We start from the raw sequence: 21,579 nt of genomic DNA, 5'->3' as shown, positions 1-21,579 counted from the left end.
AATCAATCCTTAATAGGTGTACTTAATATTTACAAAGGAAATAAATGTTCCAGGTAGTGCAGAAAATTATATTAAATAAACAAAAAGGCCTCTTAATATAGTAGAACATATATTACAGAGCACATCTTCAAACAAATCTGGTATGTAACAAGCTAGAGGCATATAAAATCTTTCAAAGGAAAGACTAACCAAATACTAAAAAGAAAAAATAAAGTACATTTTTGTTATGCCCATGAAAAGAAGAAACTTGTTTTCTTTATGTGGCAATGCTTTGTGCTTTACCAATGTGGATTACCACCCCTGTCCTTCTCTGTACTTCCTAAATCCCCGATCCATTCTGCAGAGCTCCTCTGCCGGTCTTTGGGATGTGAACATCAGCCTAACGCTTTAGTGTGGAAATCCTATTTCTACATCTCATTTACTTGTCTTCCTTTTTTCCTAATGGTAACTTCACGGAGTTCTTTCTTCCTAGCTAAAATGTTCCTTGGACCAATCTCAAGGAAGGACTGCATCTGTATGTTTCTTAGCTTTTTAATACACGAACTGTTTCAGTGCAGCAGTGTGCCTTCATCAAGCGACTAGTAACCTTAGTAGATTTTTTTAAGAGTTTTAGGGACATCCAATTGTCTGTGACTATGATTTAGAAACTAACACCCTAAAAGAAGCAATACAAAGCTGATAATGATAGTGACCATTGCTCCTCAGATGCCTTAAGAGCTGAGAAAGCCTTTAGGGGTTTTATAACAGTCCATTTAATTGTAATTATGTCCAAAAGAAAAATTAAAAATAGTAGTTATTTTATAGAAAAAATTAGAACTTGAATCTAAAAAACAATTTAATGGGATGATTCAGTGTAAAATCCTCAACATCCATTTGACTGCTATAGATTATTAAAACTTAAAACAAGCTATCTCCTTCCCTCTGCCCCCGGTCAACTCTCACCAATCTGGGGTCAATTTCTTCATTAAGAACTGCTTCATTCTTAATAAGAGCAACTCGCTGTGCAAATCTGCAGGTTGATATAGATTCCTGGAAGAAAAAAAAAAAAACAGAAAGAGAGAAAAAAGAAAAATTTCAGTTAGCTTTGCACCAGGTAAGTAGAACAGACTGCTAATGAAGTCATCGCACTAAGTTTCTGGTTTTTTGTATATTTTATAGAACTAATCTACCATTTCATATTCCAAAACAACAATATTCAAGGGAAATTAGGTTAGCATATTAATGACAGCGACATATAAAACTGTCAAATCATAGTACATATTTTATTGACCTAGTCAATCCCTTGATCTACGGTGTTTCAAATGAGCCCCCAGCTGGCACTAAAGGATAAGAAAGCCATGCTATTCAGAAGGTAAAAACTTTTGAATAATGAAAAAAAGAGAAAATTAACTAAAACCAATTTTTTTTTGTGAAAATGGGACTAGAGAAACATACGTAAAAGAAGCTGGGAAAAGAGATGAAAGGAAGAAGAGTGGAAGTCCAGGACAAATGAGAAACAAGCTGGAAGACTTGGAACTAGGAGGCATACAGAAGAAATATGATACCAGATAAAAAACTGTCAGATGAGCTAAGATGAGGTGCATGAGGACAGGAAGGTAGGGGGAAAAAAAAAAAAGATGATACAAGACCGAGGTTGTTGAGAAAACTGTAACAACCAATGCGTACTCCCACCTAGGGCACAGAATGAAATCTAGGATCCCTAAGTATTGTTCTGTCCTTTGAGATTAGATGATGCTTATATGCCAGACCCTGCTAGAGAACTTACCTACCTAATGAATAAAAAGCCAGCATCATGCAGTAGTCTTAAATAAACAGCTTGGTAAACCGTATGATAACATTTTCTGAGATGTGCCAGTCTGCATTTAAAAATGTAAGAATTTACACATAACCCCTACATTAAGAGAAATTTACTACTGCTACAGACTTGTATTTCAGAATCAAAGTAATTCTGCAGTTTTCAGTCCTCCAACACATGAAAATACCAATTTAAATATATGATCATATATTCCTTTTTCCACAGGACTTCTGTCTCTTTCACTGCTTGGAGGGGTGGTATCTGAATTAGGGTACCATGATGACAGTGTATATATAGTATACTAGTATACTAGTGTTTATTGCCACAGACATACTATATACACGCAGAATCGAAGAGTTTTCAAGGAAAGGAAAAGAGGGCCTTACAATTAAGAGAGTTGCACATAGTCTTAGCTGGACTCTCTGTTTGCCTCTGCCATACAGTTCCTGTGCTATGATGATCAGCTAATGTGACTTTAATTAAGTTCTATACATATATTAAGTACAATTATATGTACAGTACACATATATACATTTCCACCAGACCTCTTTGCCCTGTTCAGTGTGACACATATGTTAAATTAATAAGTAGCTAATCAATTCAATCTTCAATGTTCAATATGTAAGCTTACAATCTATTTATTCAATGACATCAAAATGGTAATCAAAAGTGACAGCTACTAAATTCCTAATCTTTTTTTCTGCCATGCTCGTCATTACAGTACCTGAGGGCTTCACAAAAATTAAGCAATTAACGCTCTAGGTATTGCTTTGTTGCAAGGAGGTGGAATGACTACACTTCACAGAAGGGAAAATGAAGTCAAAAGTACCAAGAAAAGTGATATTTGATTATTATATGATCTTTTGTTCAAAACAGTTTCCATTCAACTTCAGTTACAACTATAATAATGTATGTATCTACAATTCAGAATCAACATCATCTTTCAAGCACTCCACAAAACTAGCACAGAAAATGTGATGTAGGTAATGTGAGAAGTTGTATACAAACTCTTCAGTAGAAGTAGGAATATAATTTAGTACTCTAGGATAATATTCTATTTGTCCTCTTCATGACAGTGCCCTTTCTTTGAATTCTCTGCTTCATTGCTTTCATTGCAAGAGACAGAGCTAGGTCTTTAAGAAAGCTGCTTTTATTATACAGCCTCAATTCATACCGGGGGGGCAATTCTCTCTTGTGCTTCCTTTCTGAATGAAATGTATAACCAACGGAAAAAAACAAACAAAAAAGCAAACCAAACATAACTATGCAGAATGACTCACATAATTCCAAATTAAAATTATGCAGCTATCCTAATTCTGACATTTTCTTATGTTTAGCAATTGACTTAACATCTGTCCTAATATTACTTGCACATACCAGACTTTGAGGAGCAGGGTAGGGACTTTTTTTATTTATTTTTGGAGAAGAAGGTCTGTTGTGTAGATGGTATATGTATGCTTGCATAATTACATGTTCACAAGTCTGAACAATCTGTTTTCATTTAACAGCAAAGCCCATTTTCTAAAGAAAAACAAGTCTTCAACTAGATGAAGTACAGTTTTAGTACAATGCTCTCCACTGTACTTCAGAAAACAGTCTTAGGTTTAATAGGTTTTTTTCTCGTTCATTCACATTAGAACGCTTTGATGTTATGGAAAATCAGGAAATAAATCGAATGTAAATGGCTTTGAGCAAGGTTCTATGTATTCACATCGCAACATATTTTAGTAAAAGAAGAAAACATCGCTACATATAATTCCAGTGCAGGAAATGGGTGAAGGGAGATAAAAGTATTTGAAAAATTTTCCAAAAATCCCACATCATCCCACCCAATTCCCTCTTCCCCCCAATGAACTCTCCAGCTGTCTATCATACTCAAAAAAAATCTTGGCTCCAAATAAGTCTACGAAAGTTCTACCAAGGCTTTCAGTGTGATCCATAATCTACTTATAGATCTTACCAATATGCCCTGTGGAAAATTCCTTGGAAATGCCTTTTCATAACTCAAAGATTTAGTCATCGGGGAAAAAAGTACATTTGGAAAAAAAAAAAAAAAGGTTCATTACTAGGTACAAGTTGTTTCCCAACTGCTCCTTGACTTGAGATTACTTCGAGAAAAGCACATTTCCTACAGGATTTGTCTACATCTTACATCTACATAATTTCCACTGATAAAATTATCTCCTGGAAACAAAATTAAAATGTTTTTTTTGTAAGGATAAGAATAAAAGCATACACAGTTGAATTGCAAACTGTAATAAAAGGCAAAAGATCAGGATCTTTAGAGAAGTGAAAATATTCTTGTTGAAAATAGATGGAAATAACATACATCTATATTTCTTTTGTCTATAGAGAGCGTTGCTATCATGGTAGTCAGGCAGTTTCCTCCCAGGCTGTCTCTTAGTACCGAGGTCATCATAGAGTTTCGGTAAGGAATGTGGGACCGGTTTTTCTCTGCAAGTGCAATTATTACCTGAAATAATAGTAAAAATGGAAAAGATTTTTAAATTTACATGTCTATTAATGATGGACACAGAAAGAGAAAAAAACCAATATGCTCAGGAATGTAAACTTCTGATACAACAAAACTATGCTCATGCACCAAGTTAGCTGCAAACCAACTGATTTTATTGAAATAATTTTAACTTAAATTTCAGAGTGTTTACATGTCTTTGTAGGATCTGGACCCGAAAGACCAAATAAATTTAATTTTATCATACCCTAGTTTTACAACCTCTCAGCAACATGGAAACTGAACGCAATAAACTAAAAACCACAGACTTTTCTAAGACACAGAAACTTACTGAAAATCTTCCTTGTATTTTTTCTGTCATAATAATAAAGTATGGATAGTATTCAAGTAAAAAATTCCTTGAAAAGTAAAACACAAATAAAAGGGTGCATGATTACAATGTACTGCTGGAAAGAAATAATTCAGTTTAGAATACATATGCCTTGGGCAAAAAGTTCTCAGTTTGCCTTCTCAGCTGTTTACATTATGGGACTTAATTAGTATTAAATAAAAAGCTAGATTACCCCATGACCTGTTGTGATATCAAAGATTTGAACTGTTAACTGGCCTAGCACTGTACTGAAAAACTGTAGCTATATGAGTTGTACAAGCTACCCCAAATGATGAGGAGTTGGTTTTGCTTTAACAAATGTTACGCACCAGCACATATTTTGCTGCACTTAAGAAAATTGTTATTTTAGAAAATTTAGTAGCAACTTTTTTGTTGGCACTAGTTTCTCTTAATGGTCTTCAGAAAGTTAAAATTTCTTATGGCTATAAATCTTACACTGGCAGTCCTGAGAGGAACGAATGCATAATATGAAAATTACTATCTTTAAAGGAATCTGGAAACCCATTCCTGGATCAAGGTTTTCAAATCTCTTATATTACAACTTGTGAGATGGAAATATCTTATATCTCTGTTAGTTTATAATATTGCATAGAAACCTCATAGTAGTCTAGCGTATACATTAATAAGCAGAATTCCAGTCTCTGCCACACAGAGACTACAATTTGAATAGACAAGGTGGGAAAAGAGCCATAGGGAAGATATGTTATTTCCATTAGAAATGGGAACTGTGTTACAGAGAAGTTCATTTTTTCTGAAGTTCATGCAGGAAGTCTGTAGCCCAGGTAGAATTTGAACCCTCCCATGCTGGCACTGAAAAGCTATGTGACCATCTCTCATGATGCAGAAGCCACTGTACTGTCATGCGAGACAGTCACATAACACAGAAGATGATGGCTTTAAGTCCCTTCAGTAAAACCTCACCTAAATCACTCTTTACAATCCAATCAAGGAATCTGAAATAGAAAGAGGAGAAATCTGAAGGAGAGGGAAATTATGTCCTTTCACAAAGTGACAGAGACCACTTGTACAGATCTGAACCTGGGTCTTCTAACAGCCAACCAAATGTGATAATCAGAAAATTGTCTCATTTTTACATGGTCCAAAAAAAGGTGTAATTATCATTTTGATATAAAAAAAGGTCGGTTTGTTTCTTTGTTTTTTAAATACTGGTAGGTCTAAGCTTAAAAAGCCTTTATAATATTACTGAACCAGGACTGTATCAAGATAATTTTAAGGCAGAAAGTTTCATTTTGAGTGGGCCAAACAAAGCACTTTAAGACCTAATTAATTTTTTAAACGTGGAAGCTGTCACAAATATTGTCACTTCCTGTAAAATTGCATCCTATAAGAAACGTAATAGCATAGAGCAGGTACAATCACTCATAAATAACTCCACTGAAAGATTTGCAAATATTGGTAAACGTAAAGGAAGGCCTGAGACCCACAAGTGGTTATGATATGATCTGACGTGTGCCCAAGAGTCCCTGTTCCTGTCCACATCTTGTGCAACCAGTAACTTCATACAGGGAACAGATTTGCATCAGTACCTCATGCCAACAGACAGGTAGGACATATTCTCAGAGCATCCTCAGATGAGGATTTTGGGGTGCATCATTTGCAGGTACAGAGCCATCAGCTACATCTCTATCTTGCAGTTTAGTGTATCACATGCTCTGAAGCCATATTCCTGCTCCAGAGGTCTCCTTTTTTTCTCCTCTCCGTCTGCAGCCACAAGACCTTCGACATTGCCTTTGATCCATATCCAGAATCCTTTAGATTCCTACCCACACCTCCCCACTCTTCAGATTTCTGTCAGTTAAGTCTCCCATCCCACCTCCCATTTCTAGTAGAGTTTATCACAGCTTAAGCTCTGGTCCTTACAGCAAAAAATCCATACTCTACTGCTGGTGTCTTGTAGTTAATTACAAGCATTCTTACTTTTTGGACAACATATGCTTGTCTCCAGTATATACTACAGGTCTTGCTGGAAATAATTCACCCAAAAAATCATGATTTGCCAATCAGAAACAAATGCATGTATTTCACTTTAAATTATTAAAACGTTCCTGTTTTTTCTGTTATTCTAATGTCTATATATGCTAATTAGGAAACAACAAAAATAGAAAATTACCTTTTCTATAGGATGTGGATAAATCTAGCATTTGATGTCTGGCAGTGATTTCAAACTTGATTAGCAAAAACTTTGGTAGATGTGGGTAATAATCATTCACTAACCAATACAATCTTTTGGCATTCCCTAAATGGAGCACATGTTAAGTGACAGTCAACAAGCATATCTATCAAAGCAGTGGGAACATTGTATTCTATTGTTTTGGGGAAATACATATAGTTCTAATTCCACTATAGTGTCAAATCATGTGGCTGTAGCACTGTTAACTTGTAGCTCTAAATTTGGTCTGATATACCCCATGTTGTGTATTAGAAGAGAATATCTACACACACAAAAAAAATGCAGTTGTAATTCCACAACATGCTACTACATCTTACAGACAACAAAGGCTACCTGGACATGGTAGTAGGGACTTTTAAGGGCACCTATGCATCAAATTGCTGTGGACACTAAAATTGAATTGTCCCTACTGCCATTGTAGATCAGCTGCATGACACTATCTCATCTTCATTTTGCTCTAGACATATAGGACACTTGGAGAAAAAGCGCGGTTGATTTATTTGAAAATTTTTTAACACATTGTGGATATTTAATGGGTAGACTGAGTGTGATAACACAGAACTGTGTTCCCATTGCCATCTTGACACAAATCATTTTACATTACTATTTTATTATGCAAGGTGTTTAGAAATGGCATAACTCAACACTAAAACACCAGTAGATCACTAAATAGTTGAGCATGTAAATAAGCTGAATTGAGGAATCCTTGTACTTTAATATTAGTCACTGCAAGGTCAGGATTGAATGGCCCAATTCCCACTGAACAAAAAAATATTTTTTACTGTCCTGAGTGGTCTTTTATTCAGTATTAGAAAACATTTGTATTAACAATATGCAATCCCAGACAGAATCCAATGTGCTTATCTCCAACTGTATTTATTCTAAAATAGGAGTTAAAAGTTGCATGACAAAACATTAATATTTTATGCTTCTACAGCACTTCAAACCTGAGTATCTCAAAACACACTACATAGATTATTAAATTCAACCTCACAGCAGCTCATGCAATGTTGCATTATAAATACATAAAAATAATGCAGTAAATAAGAAGGATCCTGAGTACAATTTGTATGATTCTGAAGAGGTCCATTTTAGCATCATTCACCCTTATCACTTCCCATGAGTACAACTGAATTACAGACATTTTTCTTCAAGGTAAAATTTAAACAAATGGGAGGTATGAAAAAAATTCAGTGTAATAGTAAATGACTGACTGCCACCTGCTGTGCCTTAAGCTGCTTCTTTTGACAGATGAAATATCTCTGATATTGTAGATTAAATGAAATCCAAGAGATTTATTCTTGTTAACAGAAACACACACAACGTAACAATGAAAAATATTCTTCCCAGTAAGTGGAACAATCAGTTATAATTCCTAATGGTAACTTTAAAGAATTTTCACATATAGACACCCACAAAATTTTCTGTTTTAATGGATTTTCTCAACTGTAAAATTTACTAAGTAACACATATACTGGAGTATAAATTAAAAGGGACAAATCTGAATTTTGGAGTTAAGCGTGTTTTCTTCTTTCCCTCTTACCCCCCCTTTATTTCTCCCACTAAATGACAGCCTCACAGACCTGCTATTGTTGTATGTAAAAATTTTTAAAGCATTCCAAAAAATAACAAATTTCTGGCAACAGGAACAGTGTTTACCGTACTGTGAAAAGAATATTACATATTCAGTCTTAGAAAGAACTTAATTTCTCTTACAGGTGTGACGTCTGAAATCCACACTTGAAAATCTTCAATGATTGCAACTTAATAGCACAGCATCCAAATAGATTTCATTGATTGCCAAGTGTTTCTTACCCTTGCTTGGTGTTTTACAGCATTAGAATAGAAAACATCACAGCAGATCAGGGAGACATAAATGTACTGTGCATTAAGTTTTTATAAGTAAGCGTAAATGTCTTTTAGCAGTGCCACAAATACTAAGCTGAAAAGAAACACCTGAAAGGAAGGAATGCTATGGAATACAAACAATGCCTATAAACCTGGTGGAAAGAAAAGAAGAAATACTAGAAAAGAAGATATTAGTGAGTGTGAACAGCCTTCACTATCACACTTATCACATTCATAAAAATTACGAGGTTCCTAAGATGCAACATCTTATTTTTCTAGTCATGAAGGAAAAATTATTCTATCAGATCAGTGGAGGAAAAATAATAACCCCCCAGTAATAATAATATCAAGAATTATTATCATTATTATGAACAATAATAACTATTATTGTTCATAATAATAAGAATAATAATCTGTTAACTAAACCTTTCTACTGGAATGATTCATCTTCAAAGTTTCCATTTACCACTGCTATCTTAACTCATTCTTTGTTTCTTTAAAAAAAAAAATTAGTAAGATTAATCAGGATTAATCTACTTTCTCAATATTTGCCTTTTCCAAAGAGCAAAAATAAAAAGCAACAGTGAAAGGAGGATAGGGATTTTAGTATACCTTAAATCAACAGGCTAAAGCTTTTTCAGTAACCACTACTGAGTGAGAAAGATTTGCGGAGATTTATTATTATTATTGCAGTTGCATCTATGAGTCCTATTAGTATAAACCCAATTACGGTAATTACTCCATGAATACATTAACAAAGGTAACTCCTGTCTCAAAGAGATCGAAGATTCACATTGGTAAAGGAATAAAACAACACATGAGAGAAAAGCCTAATATTTTACCACGTTACAATGCTTGAACCAAATAAAAAGCAACCACTTTAGTTCAATGATTCTTAAGTGATAAATCTTGATCCCAGCTGTGGAAGGAGGAGAAGATCACAAGAACATTTTTAGGAGAAATATAGCTGCAATCTTGTAAATATCTTTAGTATTCCAAATAAAACAAGAAAACTGTTTTTGAAATACTACCCTGTATACCTAGTATAACCTTACTGTTTGATTGTTAAGCTTTTCCTAAATTAAAATGTTATTTCAAATGAAGAGCTATCAACTCAAACATTTTAAAAAACTGCAATAAATATCCTAAGAGTAATTGAATATTGGAACCAAGATTTCCAAAACATTGCATATTGCTAAACAGGAAGCTAGTAAGGGGAGAAATGTTTCACTCTATCCCAATTTTACCTGTTCCAAATAATGTAATGACAGGTTGATATATTTGGCTTCTGTCAATAAGTGACCTCCAACTCCAGTCTTTGCAACACGCTCTGATCCAGCAAGGTCTACTAAGTGTAACTTGGAGTGTCGGAGAGTTGCAGATCCAGGTTCCTTGCTGGAGATGTGAATAGTGAAAATGCAGTGAGATCGGGATGAGGCTTGATTCATTGGTGTCTACAACGAAAAGAAAGAAAGGATCCTCAATGTTCATTTAATAAATAAATTTAGCTTTTTATAATGCAATAATCTGTCTCATTGAAATAACCTATCCAATTTTTTAGCTCTTGCACCTGTCATAAATATGCATGAACCTAAAAGGATTGGCACTCACATTCTGGCCAAATACTTGGATAACTTTGATCTGGACAAATTGCACTGCAAGCAATCAAGCAACTATCCTTGTTCCAAGATACTCTTAACAGTGAGTACATCAGCAAAGTAGCTGGCCTTACTATGCTGAGGAATACAGGTAAAGGTCAGGTCCTTTGATCAAAGGGAAAGTTACTAATTCCTGATCTCGAAGAGGTTATCAATTTCCCCATTGGTAAGCCTTTTTTTTTTTTTTTTTTTTTTTTTTTGCTAGATAGCTTATAGAAAGACTCGGACTTTCTATAATACTTTAGACTTTCACATTTTCATTACGTTTATGAAAAAATTTAACTTGGAAAAATCAGTATCAGAATTTTATGTGGCATGACAGAGTTTTCATAAAAAGTTTGGCTTTAAATATATTTATTTGGAATAGCTACTGCCATGCTTCCTTAACTAGACACACAGAAAATCTTGGTCAATTTTTAGAGATGCTCAGCTTTAGTATGACTTTAGTGGTGTTCCCAATATATTTGAAATGCAGAAAAGAGAATTTTAAACAGCTCTCAGATATTTAATTTTAGATTTCAAATGACCACATGCACCTTTCTCTTCTTAAACAACATATAAAGAAATCTTTAAGCATCTAAAGCCTCTTTTGTTTAGTTATATCAAGCTGTTGTTGGAAACTTAAAGCTAAAAGAATTCCTTATTATCCTTATTTTATAAATAGCTAAAGCTTTAGAATATATATAGAGATTATAGGTTTACCATACAAACTGTATTTTTATTTATAAACTATAAAAACTATGACTACATTGTTATCAGGGCATAAATACTTGACTTGCAGAAAAATAAGGTAGTGAAATAAATTAATAAATAAATATTATTGAGTTAGCAACTAAATCTCTACTTATTTATAGCTGTTTAAAAAGATGATAAAAAATCCCGGTTAAATTGTATACATTCATCTTGTCTATACTTTTTTCCTCTGTTATTCTAGAGTAATTATTTATCTACGCATACCCTGTGATTCAGACCAGATATACCAACATATTGCTTTTTTTTTCCATAGTCTGCTTTGGTATGAAACATTCTAGATGTTAAAATACCCTGCCCATTGCAGGTGTTGAAAGTCTTGTCTTGTTAATCCAGAAAGGACAGCTCTTAATAGAAAGACTGTAAGTTGAATATTCCTTTACCAGGAATAATATGAACACCTATACCTCTTGACTGAATTGTCTCCCCTTCAATTTCCCAATATTTTTCTCTAGCCTTAATAGCGCCAGCACAACTGAACCGTTTTTGGGAACTGATCCAGCTTAAAGGAAAAAAAAAAAAATAGTTTGCAAACCATAGCTGTTTAACCTGGATCAGTTTCCCGATTCAGTCACTGCGCAGCTGTAGAAAGCAGTTCTGCTAGAATAATGAAAAATGGCAGCATACAGCATGTGAACAAGTAGGTGGTGTGCAGGAGTAGCGTACGCTTGTAGTTGTTGGGGAAAATTCTGTAATGAAATTACAGCCTTAGCACCATTTTATTTTGGGCTGCTTTACCTAATAAAGCCAAGCTCAGAGGGGGAGGGAGAAGCGTTTTGATCATTAGTTTATACAGATGAGGAATTTTGGAATAACATAGGCAAGCCACTGGCTCTGCTTAACTGCCTGGTTTCTAAGGATCATTTCACAATCCTGTGAAGTGAGCATCAGAGTGCAGTCATATACTATGCTGTCTTCAGAGGTGAAGCTGCACAAATGAAGGAGCAGTCAGTTGTAGCATGGGAATGAAAATAAACAGGCTCAGGGAAAGGTGTCAAGAAAGAAAAATACTCCCAAACATATTTAAAATGGAGTTATACTAAGAAAAAGTTATATGCTGTTAAAATGTACTTTATTCAGCAATTGTGATCCCGTGAATAATCAGAGCCAGCTTCACTTATTTTACTAGGAGAGCTATGATTTTACTACTTGCAGCTCTGTGAAGTGGGACTGGATATTTTATTTTTCCAGCTCAAAATGCACAATATAATTAATATTTAAGGACGTTCTCAACAGAATTGATATTTGAGGACATTTTGCACTACAGTCATGGCATCAGTCACACTATACTGCAGACAAGTCTAAGCCAGATCAAATATTCATACAGGTCTAGCTGTGGAATCACAAAGTAAAGGTTGCTATGAAAGAAGCAGAAGAAATCATCATACTTGAGAATAAACATTCTTAAGCGAACTTAAGTTTCACTATACAGCAAAACCTCATGTATTTCAAAATGTGCTTTTAGGCACACCTGTTTAACCCCAACAGAGGCAAAAAAAAATAAAGCATAAAAGAAAATAATTTCAGGACTCTGAGCTCCAAAAGCTCAGGGCAATATTTGGCCTATTAGGTCTTTATTGTCTATAGCAATACACTAGCCCCAACTTGTTTTTGCATGTTCCAAGCAGATTCTGCTGGACTAGTCACTAGAAATTCCATTGGGTTTCTCTCCACAACTTCTTTTTTCTTGTAAAATGAGTGAAACTGATTTGGAAGTCATTGGCTAGAATCCCAAACTGCTATTTTTATAAAGTCCTTCTTCAGAGTAGACCATGCTTTAATCAATACACCAATACTCCTTTTGACAATATGAATCTCTCTCTACTTTGCAGTTCCCATATATAGAAAGCTCTATTAGAACTCTTCTAGGAAACATAAAGCAATAAAAATTTAAACTGTTAAATGGGATGTGATCATGAAATGTTAATTGCAGTTATAATCCCCCACACTTTGCTACTTTTACCACACAAGTAGATGCAAAACACGCAGCAACAGAAATGACAACTTGTTAGTATCTTCAGTCCAAAAATAAGCCTTTTTTGTTTGGTTGGTTTTTTGCTGTCTTACATATGCAACTTCCGAGTATCACCATTTAGCTGTTCAGAAAGTTTGAAACCAAACAAACAAAATTTTCTGGACAGTGTCTCAGAGCCTACTAAAAGGTTCCTTTAGTGGCTTTCAGAGTTCATTTTGGCTTTGTTAGCAGTATTCAAACCATATGTATATGAAATCATCCTCACACTAATTTCATGTGATGAAGGAAAAAAAAGAAAGAGGGGAGTGGCCTGGCTCTCAGCAGATGGTTGCTATTGTGGAAGTTATATATAGAACAATTGATGAGCTGCAGTTACTTACAAAGAAATAATTTTTTCCAGGAATTCTGTGACATCATAAACCACATAAGCAGACTTCAGATGCTTTGTGATATCACATGAACACTACAAAAGAATTAATGCCAGGTCATCTGTTGCTGCCCATTTGTGGCATGGTAAAAGAGGAATTCAATAACATTTCTTTCAAGATCATGGTTTGGTAAAGCATCCGTGTTTTGTTTGATCTTGGAAAATAGGTACAAGAGATGTTTCAAGCCACACAACCCAGTCTCCTTTTTCTCCAGGACCATGATATACATGTGTTTGATGAAATTGAATAAACTGTATAGAAGCTTTGTGACTTAAACCATTACATCTGTTCATACAACAGTTGCAAGGAGGTGGTTTCTGCTTAAATGAGAACCTGCAGTACAGCCATATTGCAAAAAGCGTCCGAGTTGGATGTTTCTGTCAAGGCATACAAGGTCATGAAAGGTCCAAAAACTTGCTGGAGCCTATGTTATCCACCTTAATCTAATTGTTACCTATCTTAAAGCACTGCAGGAGTTCCTCCCTATACAAGAATTTATGTATTTCCCAAATCCTTTATTTGTTGCAGTTGCTATTATAAATGTTGTTTTCACTAAGAAGAATAGCCAGAGATAGGATGCTACTGGTCTTAATAGAGTTCTTAATAATTGAGGACCTAAGAAAGAGAAAGTTTCTTAAAAAGGAGAAAAACATATGAAAAGCTGTTTGAAAATCACCATTAGACTAACAGAAGCTGCTACTATCTGGAAGAATAATGTGTTGATTATGGCTGCCAAATACACTCAGAGAGAGAAAATACAGAAAAGAGTTCAGGATAGCTGGGACAAAAAGATTTCACAGGTGATAAATGCAGTCGTTCAGCCCATATTGCAAACCATCTCCACTTGGCAGTTTATACAGTTCCAGTGGAATCTTTTCTCCTTTGAATCAAAATATTTAGACATCAGAAGAACATGATTTTCCTGTATGAGTGAATTAGTAGCTAGCCAAGGCAAAAATGAAGAAAGGCTGATTCTGAATGCTCCTATTTTGGCTTTTTTTGAGAGAATGTCTCAGTGAGAAGGTACAAAATTCTGTTTTAAGGAGGGTTATGTTTTCCTCTTAAGTTTTTTTTCCGCTTTTGTACTTTTAGGAAGAAAGGCAAGGGAAAAGAGAAAAGCACTGAGAGCATCCAAGGCTGGCATCAAATTGATTTTCTCCAATCTCAAGCTACAATCAGATGGATACCTGTAGGAAGAAGTTCCTACAGCTTCAGTCATTTCACAGTTCAGATGGTAAGAAAAGAGCCATTGTGTCCTACAAGAATGATAATAAAGCAATATAACACAGTTTGTTTCTCTGGCTGAAACTCATTCTTAGAATATTCTGTTGTTTTCGCATTGTTGGTTTATAGCACAGAACATCATAAGTCTTTGCAAGGCTGAAAGACAGAGATTCCTTGTTGAAAAACAGTGGATATATCTGTCTAATTAATATAAACTCCACCAGTTTCAACAGAACCATGCTAATATAGAAGGGTATGTAAATTGAAGAATAGGAGGTTCCTGCCTTTATATCTGGTAGATGAGTGAGACCTTAATATATCTTTAGTTTCCTTTCTGATTAATATGGTACAAGTGAAGGGGCTCTTCAGCTGTACTTAGGTACACTTGACACAGATGAAATTGCAAATTTATTACTATGAAAATATAAGGATCAGAATAGGTGCAATCAGACACTTCCCTGATTTCTAAAAGCAATACTTTACCTTTCCATATTTACTACAAGTACGGTTTCACAGTTAGACCATGGCAACTGAGGTAACTTTTAAAGTAATTAATATTCCCTGGTGAGGATATTATTAAACTTTACATTATATAGTACCTTTTATCCATATAAATCCCAAAGCACTTTAAGGACTATTCAAAGTAGTACGTATGACCAGTGATTGTTTTACCACACATGGAAATGAAAGCACCTGTGCTGAAATGATGTTGTCATTTGGTGCTAGTGATACTATAGAACAGGTTTGTCAGGGTGACACCAATGAGGAACCTAGGAAAGCAGAAAGTTGTAATTCATTCTGGAATGCAGCTCTAACATTGATAACGTGCTTTCTTGGCAAAAGTGTCATTTAATCTCATTTGTTCACACATTCAAATCCTATTTTTCATATTTCACCCAAGAAAAAATGCATTCAAACACTACCAGTGGCTTTCTAAATATACCCGAGAGAATACTAATAGACAATAACCATAAATACAAAGGGAATGAGTCCAATTCAGAGGTCACAAGTCAGTCCCCACAACTATCTTTAAATGTCTAAAAGTTTCATTCTTTCTTGAAATTAACATGTTTAAACATTGCCAAAAGCTTACTGCTTGCCCCATGTGTACTTCAAACATTGTAAATGATGGAACAAATACTGTGTAGTATGCACTGTCTTCCAAATTTAAACAATGGAGTATTATAGGTATAAAACCATGCACTAAAACATTTCCTTCCTCATTAAAATGAAGTAATTTTTCATTAGAGGAAAACCAAATGCTAACTGTACATGCAACTGCAGTGTTCAGACATATCTATCTCATACATAGATTTTACAGTTTTGAAATTGATGCATGTCCTTGGGAGGCTATCGGGTCTACCTGACTTTGCTATTTTGAAGAGAAATACTAAACAAGTACTAAGAATTCTCTAAATCACAGAAGTTCTGGCGTATTATTTCAAAGGACAGCAATCACAAGAGATTCCCATCACAAGAATTTAGAAAAGACCACTTCGGCTGAAGACGTATTAATAGTATATCTACCAAAATAAAATGGTTTGTGAACACTACCTAAATGGCCAAACTCTTTGTTTTGTACATGAGCTTTTTTAGATGCTGCTGCTACCACCTGTGTCATATGTGCAAATTGGATCTTGGAATCCTTTATTTGCATGTATTTGAGATATCAAAATCATAAGGTTGGCTTAAAAAAATATAATATAAAAAACAAATTCAGATTTTTTTTAATAACCTGTTGCTGAGATTCTTATGCATTCAAATGTAACAAGAAACTGTATTTTATGGGAAAAACGAACAAACAAAAATATAGCCCTTACAGTTGGAAGAGCTGCCAAAAAAAGAATCAGTTTTTTGGATTTGTTCTCTGCCTATTTCTCCCTGGCAAAATATAAGAGACAAAAACTTCCTATTTGGATTTTTATATTATGAAGTGTTTGTGCACAGATGTCTCCCATCTTACCATTTCCAAAACCTGTAGTACATGTCAAAACTAGAGCAAAGGATTGGTCCTATGCTGACCTATAAACCAATCCTGCACAAATTAGATTAGCTTCCTCTTTTTTCCTTCTCAGGAGCTATACAGTTATGTGTGGGAAAGAACTATTCAGTTATAAACGTTCCCTTAGGTTCTGAACATTTAATGAACGAAGTAATGTAGCCCACAGAATACTTTTAATATTATGATCACTTTCTTTTTAGCACAGTCAGTGGTGAGGGCAAAATGCAGCCCTCAAATCACAAGTTAGACTCCAATAGCAGAGGCATTGCAGAAATTAAATTGTCATTCTTATTTTCAAAATGGTCCTGCAACTCTTCAAAGAAGTGTTATCTCAGGGGTAAAGCATTAGATTTCAGTTTGAGAGGCCACAGATTTCATATGTGATCCATGACAGTCGTCTTAGTTTTTCCATAGCCAAACTCCTCCTCATTAAAACAGATGAATCAGGCATTTTACTTTCTTATCTATTTAGGTTTATTCGCATTGTGTCTTTTTCTTTAAAGTTTACTTAAATAGGGTCCTAACCTTTTTTGAGGTCAGGAAGTATTATCATAATTCAATTAAGGTTTAAAAATATGGATCTCTGGAGAAGTTATGGTTGATGTCATAAGACCTCTTCCCTAGACCTCTACATTAATCCCTCATTTCTGCAAACACTACTTTCTCATTCTGATAAGTCATCGTAAAAAGTACCACGGTCACCTAAAGCCAAAAATGCTGAATGATAATGGGTGATAAATTCTGTAACACCTAAGAAGAACCAGTACTCAGTAAGCCCACTGAACTGTACTGCAACGTATCTGCTGCAATTGCAAAGGAACAATGTATGAGAAAACTACATAAATAAAAACTTCTACAATCAAATCCAACTCATTTGAAGTTTTTGGAATCATATTAGCATTCAGACTAAGCAAAGTAAATATTGCTGCAATGGGTGGCAGTTATTCCAAGCAAGTATTCTCTGCACTTTTTTTCTTTTAAGAACTCTTCATTAAAGACCAATGAAACAATAACTTTATAGCATTTTTATAACAAAAAACTCTTGCTGCGGCAGGAGCAGCAAAAGTGACAATGGCATAGCATTTGCTAACCCAAGCCATTCAGATTAATGAATTCTCTGCTATTGGGGTCCCGTACATTCTCAGGTCTATTTTTATGTTTTCTAGCAAGTACTAGCATGCCCCAAATAAAACTACCAAGTTGTAGATTAAAAAATAAGCTAAAGGAGATTTTTCTTCACACAATGCAGTTAAGTCATGGAACTTTGTGTCACATGAGATTTCATGAGAAAAATCTGCCGAGATTAAAAAAGCATCTGGGCAAATTCATGTAAAGAAAAAATACAACAGAAGTTATTAGCTATAAATTGTCTGAACAGGAAACTGAACAGACACCTTTGGTCTGAACCATTAAAAATATTCTTTTAGTTTTACTGAGCATTACTTCATCTGGCCCTTTAATAACTTACCATCTTCATTAGTCCTGCTATTTGTTCATGACTTTTAGTGTTTGGGATATATTTTCTCTTTAGGCAACATTTTCCAAATATGTAACACAATTGCCCTTTACAATTGCTGGCCCTGTCAGCCAGCAGCACATCATTCTTTAAATATTCTGTCGCATTTTCATACACAGCTCCTCTAAACTGATCAGAGATTTCCTGAAGATCTTTTTCCATGAAATGTACTTTCTTTTTCTGTTTTCATTACCAACTATCGTGATAGGTTTTTAGGCTTCTGAATGTCATCTTTTTGTCTCCTCTATTACACTTTTTCAAGTTTCTCTCCTCTAAATTGTATCAATCTTTCCATTTCAATATCAAACTGTACCTTGCCTCAATATTCATATTTACTAACAGCCCTTAAGTACAGCTTGATTATCTCTTGCCTTAACATCGTTATGCCTCTCAAAATGTCACTGCTGAAATAGTCTCCCTTGAGAAAGAGAGAACAAATCCGTTTTTTGCCTATTTGCATTTTGTAATCAAATGCTTCTTCCCTTGTGCCAGGTATACATGGTCATCCAGCAGGAACAGAAAGCTTGACTATTTCATATACTTTAAATGTCTTTTTCATCATTGATTTATTATATATCTTTTTGGTCAGAAAGAGGAAGAAACCCCACAAATTTCTAAAATAGAATTAGCTGTGTGTTGTACAAGACACATTGACAGTGCTCACATTATACAATACACTTTTTATATTTACATTCCATTTCCAAGCATAAAGATAAGGAACTCCCCTGTGCTACAGATTTTGGATATGGAAACATTTAATTTGAATTTTCCAGAATCAGTAAAAACACCCTTGTCTTTGCATACTGGCAAATATTTATTTTGAATGTGCTTCGCACTACCATTTGTTTTTTTACGCATAACACCACATGTTTATGCCATAAGAAGAAGAAAGAGGGGACTGCTAACTCTTAATGTAACCACTTCAAAGGCAATTTAGTACTTCTGTGGGAATGGTTGACAATGCTTTGTAAGGCCATGTTTTCTAATCTTTAAATGTGTATGTATGTTGATACATGCCACATTCAAAAGTCAGTCTATGGTTTATGAGAAAAGTTTTTCTCTCACTTATTTTAATTGCAGTAAGTTATGACATCAACTACCACCAATCAGATTCACTGAGGAAAAACAGAAAGCTCTTTGCAAAATGCAAGCTATCATCAGAGAAATGCTTATTTAATTTCACTGTGGAAATACACTCAAGAAAGAAAGATACTTATTCATTTATCTCCAATGATTTCCAAAATATACATCTTATGTGGAGAACTTTATGACCATTTTAACCCTGGTGGTGTTAAGTAAGATTCGTAGCAGCAATTCTTACCTCAGCAATCATTCGGTTGGTGTCTCCCAAGAAGAGTAGGTTTAAGGCTTCCTCTTCATTGGTTGCTTGCTGAAGAGACAAGTTTTTCAGATGAATGTTCTGATCAGGGTCTTCCATTATTGTCACTTTTCTACATGAAAAAAAAACCAAAAAACAAAACCAAAATGAAAACTAGAATCATTGTAAGGTGATCTTTGTTCCATATTTTCATTTTGATTGTGCCTAAAACGTGACATCTAAAACCCAAAACTAATCATAATAAAAGAACTAAAAACATGAAGAGTAAATGATGCACATTAAAGGAAGTGCTGACTTCTTTTTAACTCTCTGTCATCTCCTTTTCATTCCTTTATTATAAACCTCCAAATACAAAAGGAATATATAAAATCTGTAACTATTAGAGAAGGCTTTGGGATTTTTTTTTTATGAAATATAGTAAAATCTCAAAAGGAAGAGGTTAGATGAATCATCACAAACAAACAATAAGTAGGGGGTTGTTGCCATTACCACAGCTATTTAAGCACAACTGATACATAAAGCATACCATAATCTTGATGAACAAATAGGCATGGAATATTTCAGAATCAACATATCTGTAGCCAACATGTTTCTAACAACTTTGCATTTGTCAAGATTATTTCTCTTTTCATTCTTCTCAAATGGTGATAACTACAAATGTAGATGATCCCTTTCTTAAATTAAAAGCAAGCAAAAAGAATGATTTTATTTCTTTCCACTGAGGCTAGAAATGCTCTCAGTTGTACTTCTTTAAGCCTTAAAGTTCAGAAAACGGAAGTTAGATGGAAGTAGCAAAGGTATGGCAAAAGCTTCAGGAGAGCTACTAAATATTACTGGAACTCTTTTTCACTTCTTTTAATAGCCCTTTTACATAAGAATTTTTTCTTTTGATCAGGTTACTGAGAGTTAAACTTTATTGGCTTTACTGAGTAGCCATTAGGGTCTCCTCAGTTAGGACATTCTATGGTATCCAACATGGAAACCAAGTAGTTGCATCACTGGATTTGGAAAACTCCCAGAGTGAAGATTGTTAAAACTGAAGTACACTAATTCTGAGGATGAATGACATGTCCTTCAGGGTGAATTACATGTTCTGAGACAACTTACAACAAGCAAATCAGAACTTTTTTAAAAGTTAGAAGGTTTTTTAAAAAAAACAAAACAATTTTTTTCCCTGTAAGAATAGAAAATACTTTATACATATATACATATAGATATATATGTGTATGTATAAGTATGTGTATATATTTTTTTTTTCATATTCTTCAAGGTTAACCACAAGAGGGAGTATGGGGCTTGAGTTTTTATCTCTAGTTCATTCTTGCATGTTAAGTACTCCAAGCTGCTTCAAAACCACACAGGTTGGGTTTTGTTCTGCTTTGCTTGTCTTTTTTTCCCCAAAACTGTCAGAATCAAATTGAGCAGCTAAGCAGCATTCCATAATATTACCCTCCTTAAGTATTAGAGAAGTAGTTCACTCTCTGATGGTCAAAACATTGGAATGGATATACAGAAATAATTTGAACACATTGCGATACGCTCACTATTTTCAAGAAAAAAAATACATGTAAAAGTACACACAATGCTTCTTTAGTAGTCATAACAATTGTTTTTCCAAGTATGATTGCCTCCCACTTACAGCCTTATTTTTGTGCAGCAGGGTAAGACAGCACTAGTACAGCCACGAAACTCTGCTTCCCCCATTCAGGGCAAAAGCATAATTCTCTATCTCACAACAATGTTTTGATAATGTCAAGTTGTATTCTGTCTGCAATTCCATCTGTGTGTGCATCACATGCCAAAGCCCAGAGTGGTTCTCATTACAGTATGATGCTTTGACTAATTTTAATATTTTGAAATTGCACACTTGGCATAGTATTTAAACTTTTAAGGATCTTTTCAGACTACATTTTGACCAATGGTTAGAAGTTATTTCCAGACAATGAAGATATTAGTTTGGATTAAAAGCTCTGGAGGATTATTATATAA

General features: G+C 34.5%; 1 protein-coding gene across 1 annotated transcript in view; it reads right to left on the bottom strand.

Moving 5' to 3' along the window:
- KIF6 (kinesin family member 6) overlaps nucleotides 1–21,579 on the bottom strand; it is a 170,060-nt gene that overhangs the window by 116,090 nt on the left and 32,391 nt on the right. The window contains exons 6-9 of the mRNA XM_087775455.1: nucleotides 19,573–19,702; nucleotides 9,946–10,152; nucleotides 4,125–4,268; nucleotides 943–1,029 (exon numbers count right to left, since the gene is read on the bottom strand). Of these exons, the coding sequence (XP_087631581.1) occupies nucleotides 943–1,029; nucleotides 4,125–4,268; nucleotides 9,946–10,152; nucleotides 19,573–19,702 (568 nt within the window). The remainder of the gene's footprint in view (nucleotides 1–942; nucleotides 1,030–4,124; nucleotides 4,269–9,945; nucleotides 10,153–19,572; nucleotides 19,703–21,579) is intronic.

Source organism: Nipponia nippon, unplaced genomic scaffold, assembly GCF_047370975.1.
Source record: "Nipponia nippon isolate SJK-2023a ecotype South Korea unplaced genomic scaffold, ASM4737097v1 scaffold_4, whole genome shotgun sequence".
In the NCBI taxonomy this organism is placed as follows: domain Eukaryota; kingdom Metazoa; phylum Chordata; class Aves; order Pelecaniformes; family Threskiornithidae; genus Nipponia; species Nipponia nippon.
This window is presented reverse-complemented; position numbering and strand designations above follow the sequence as displayed.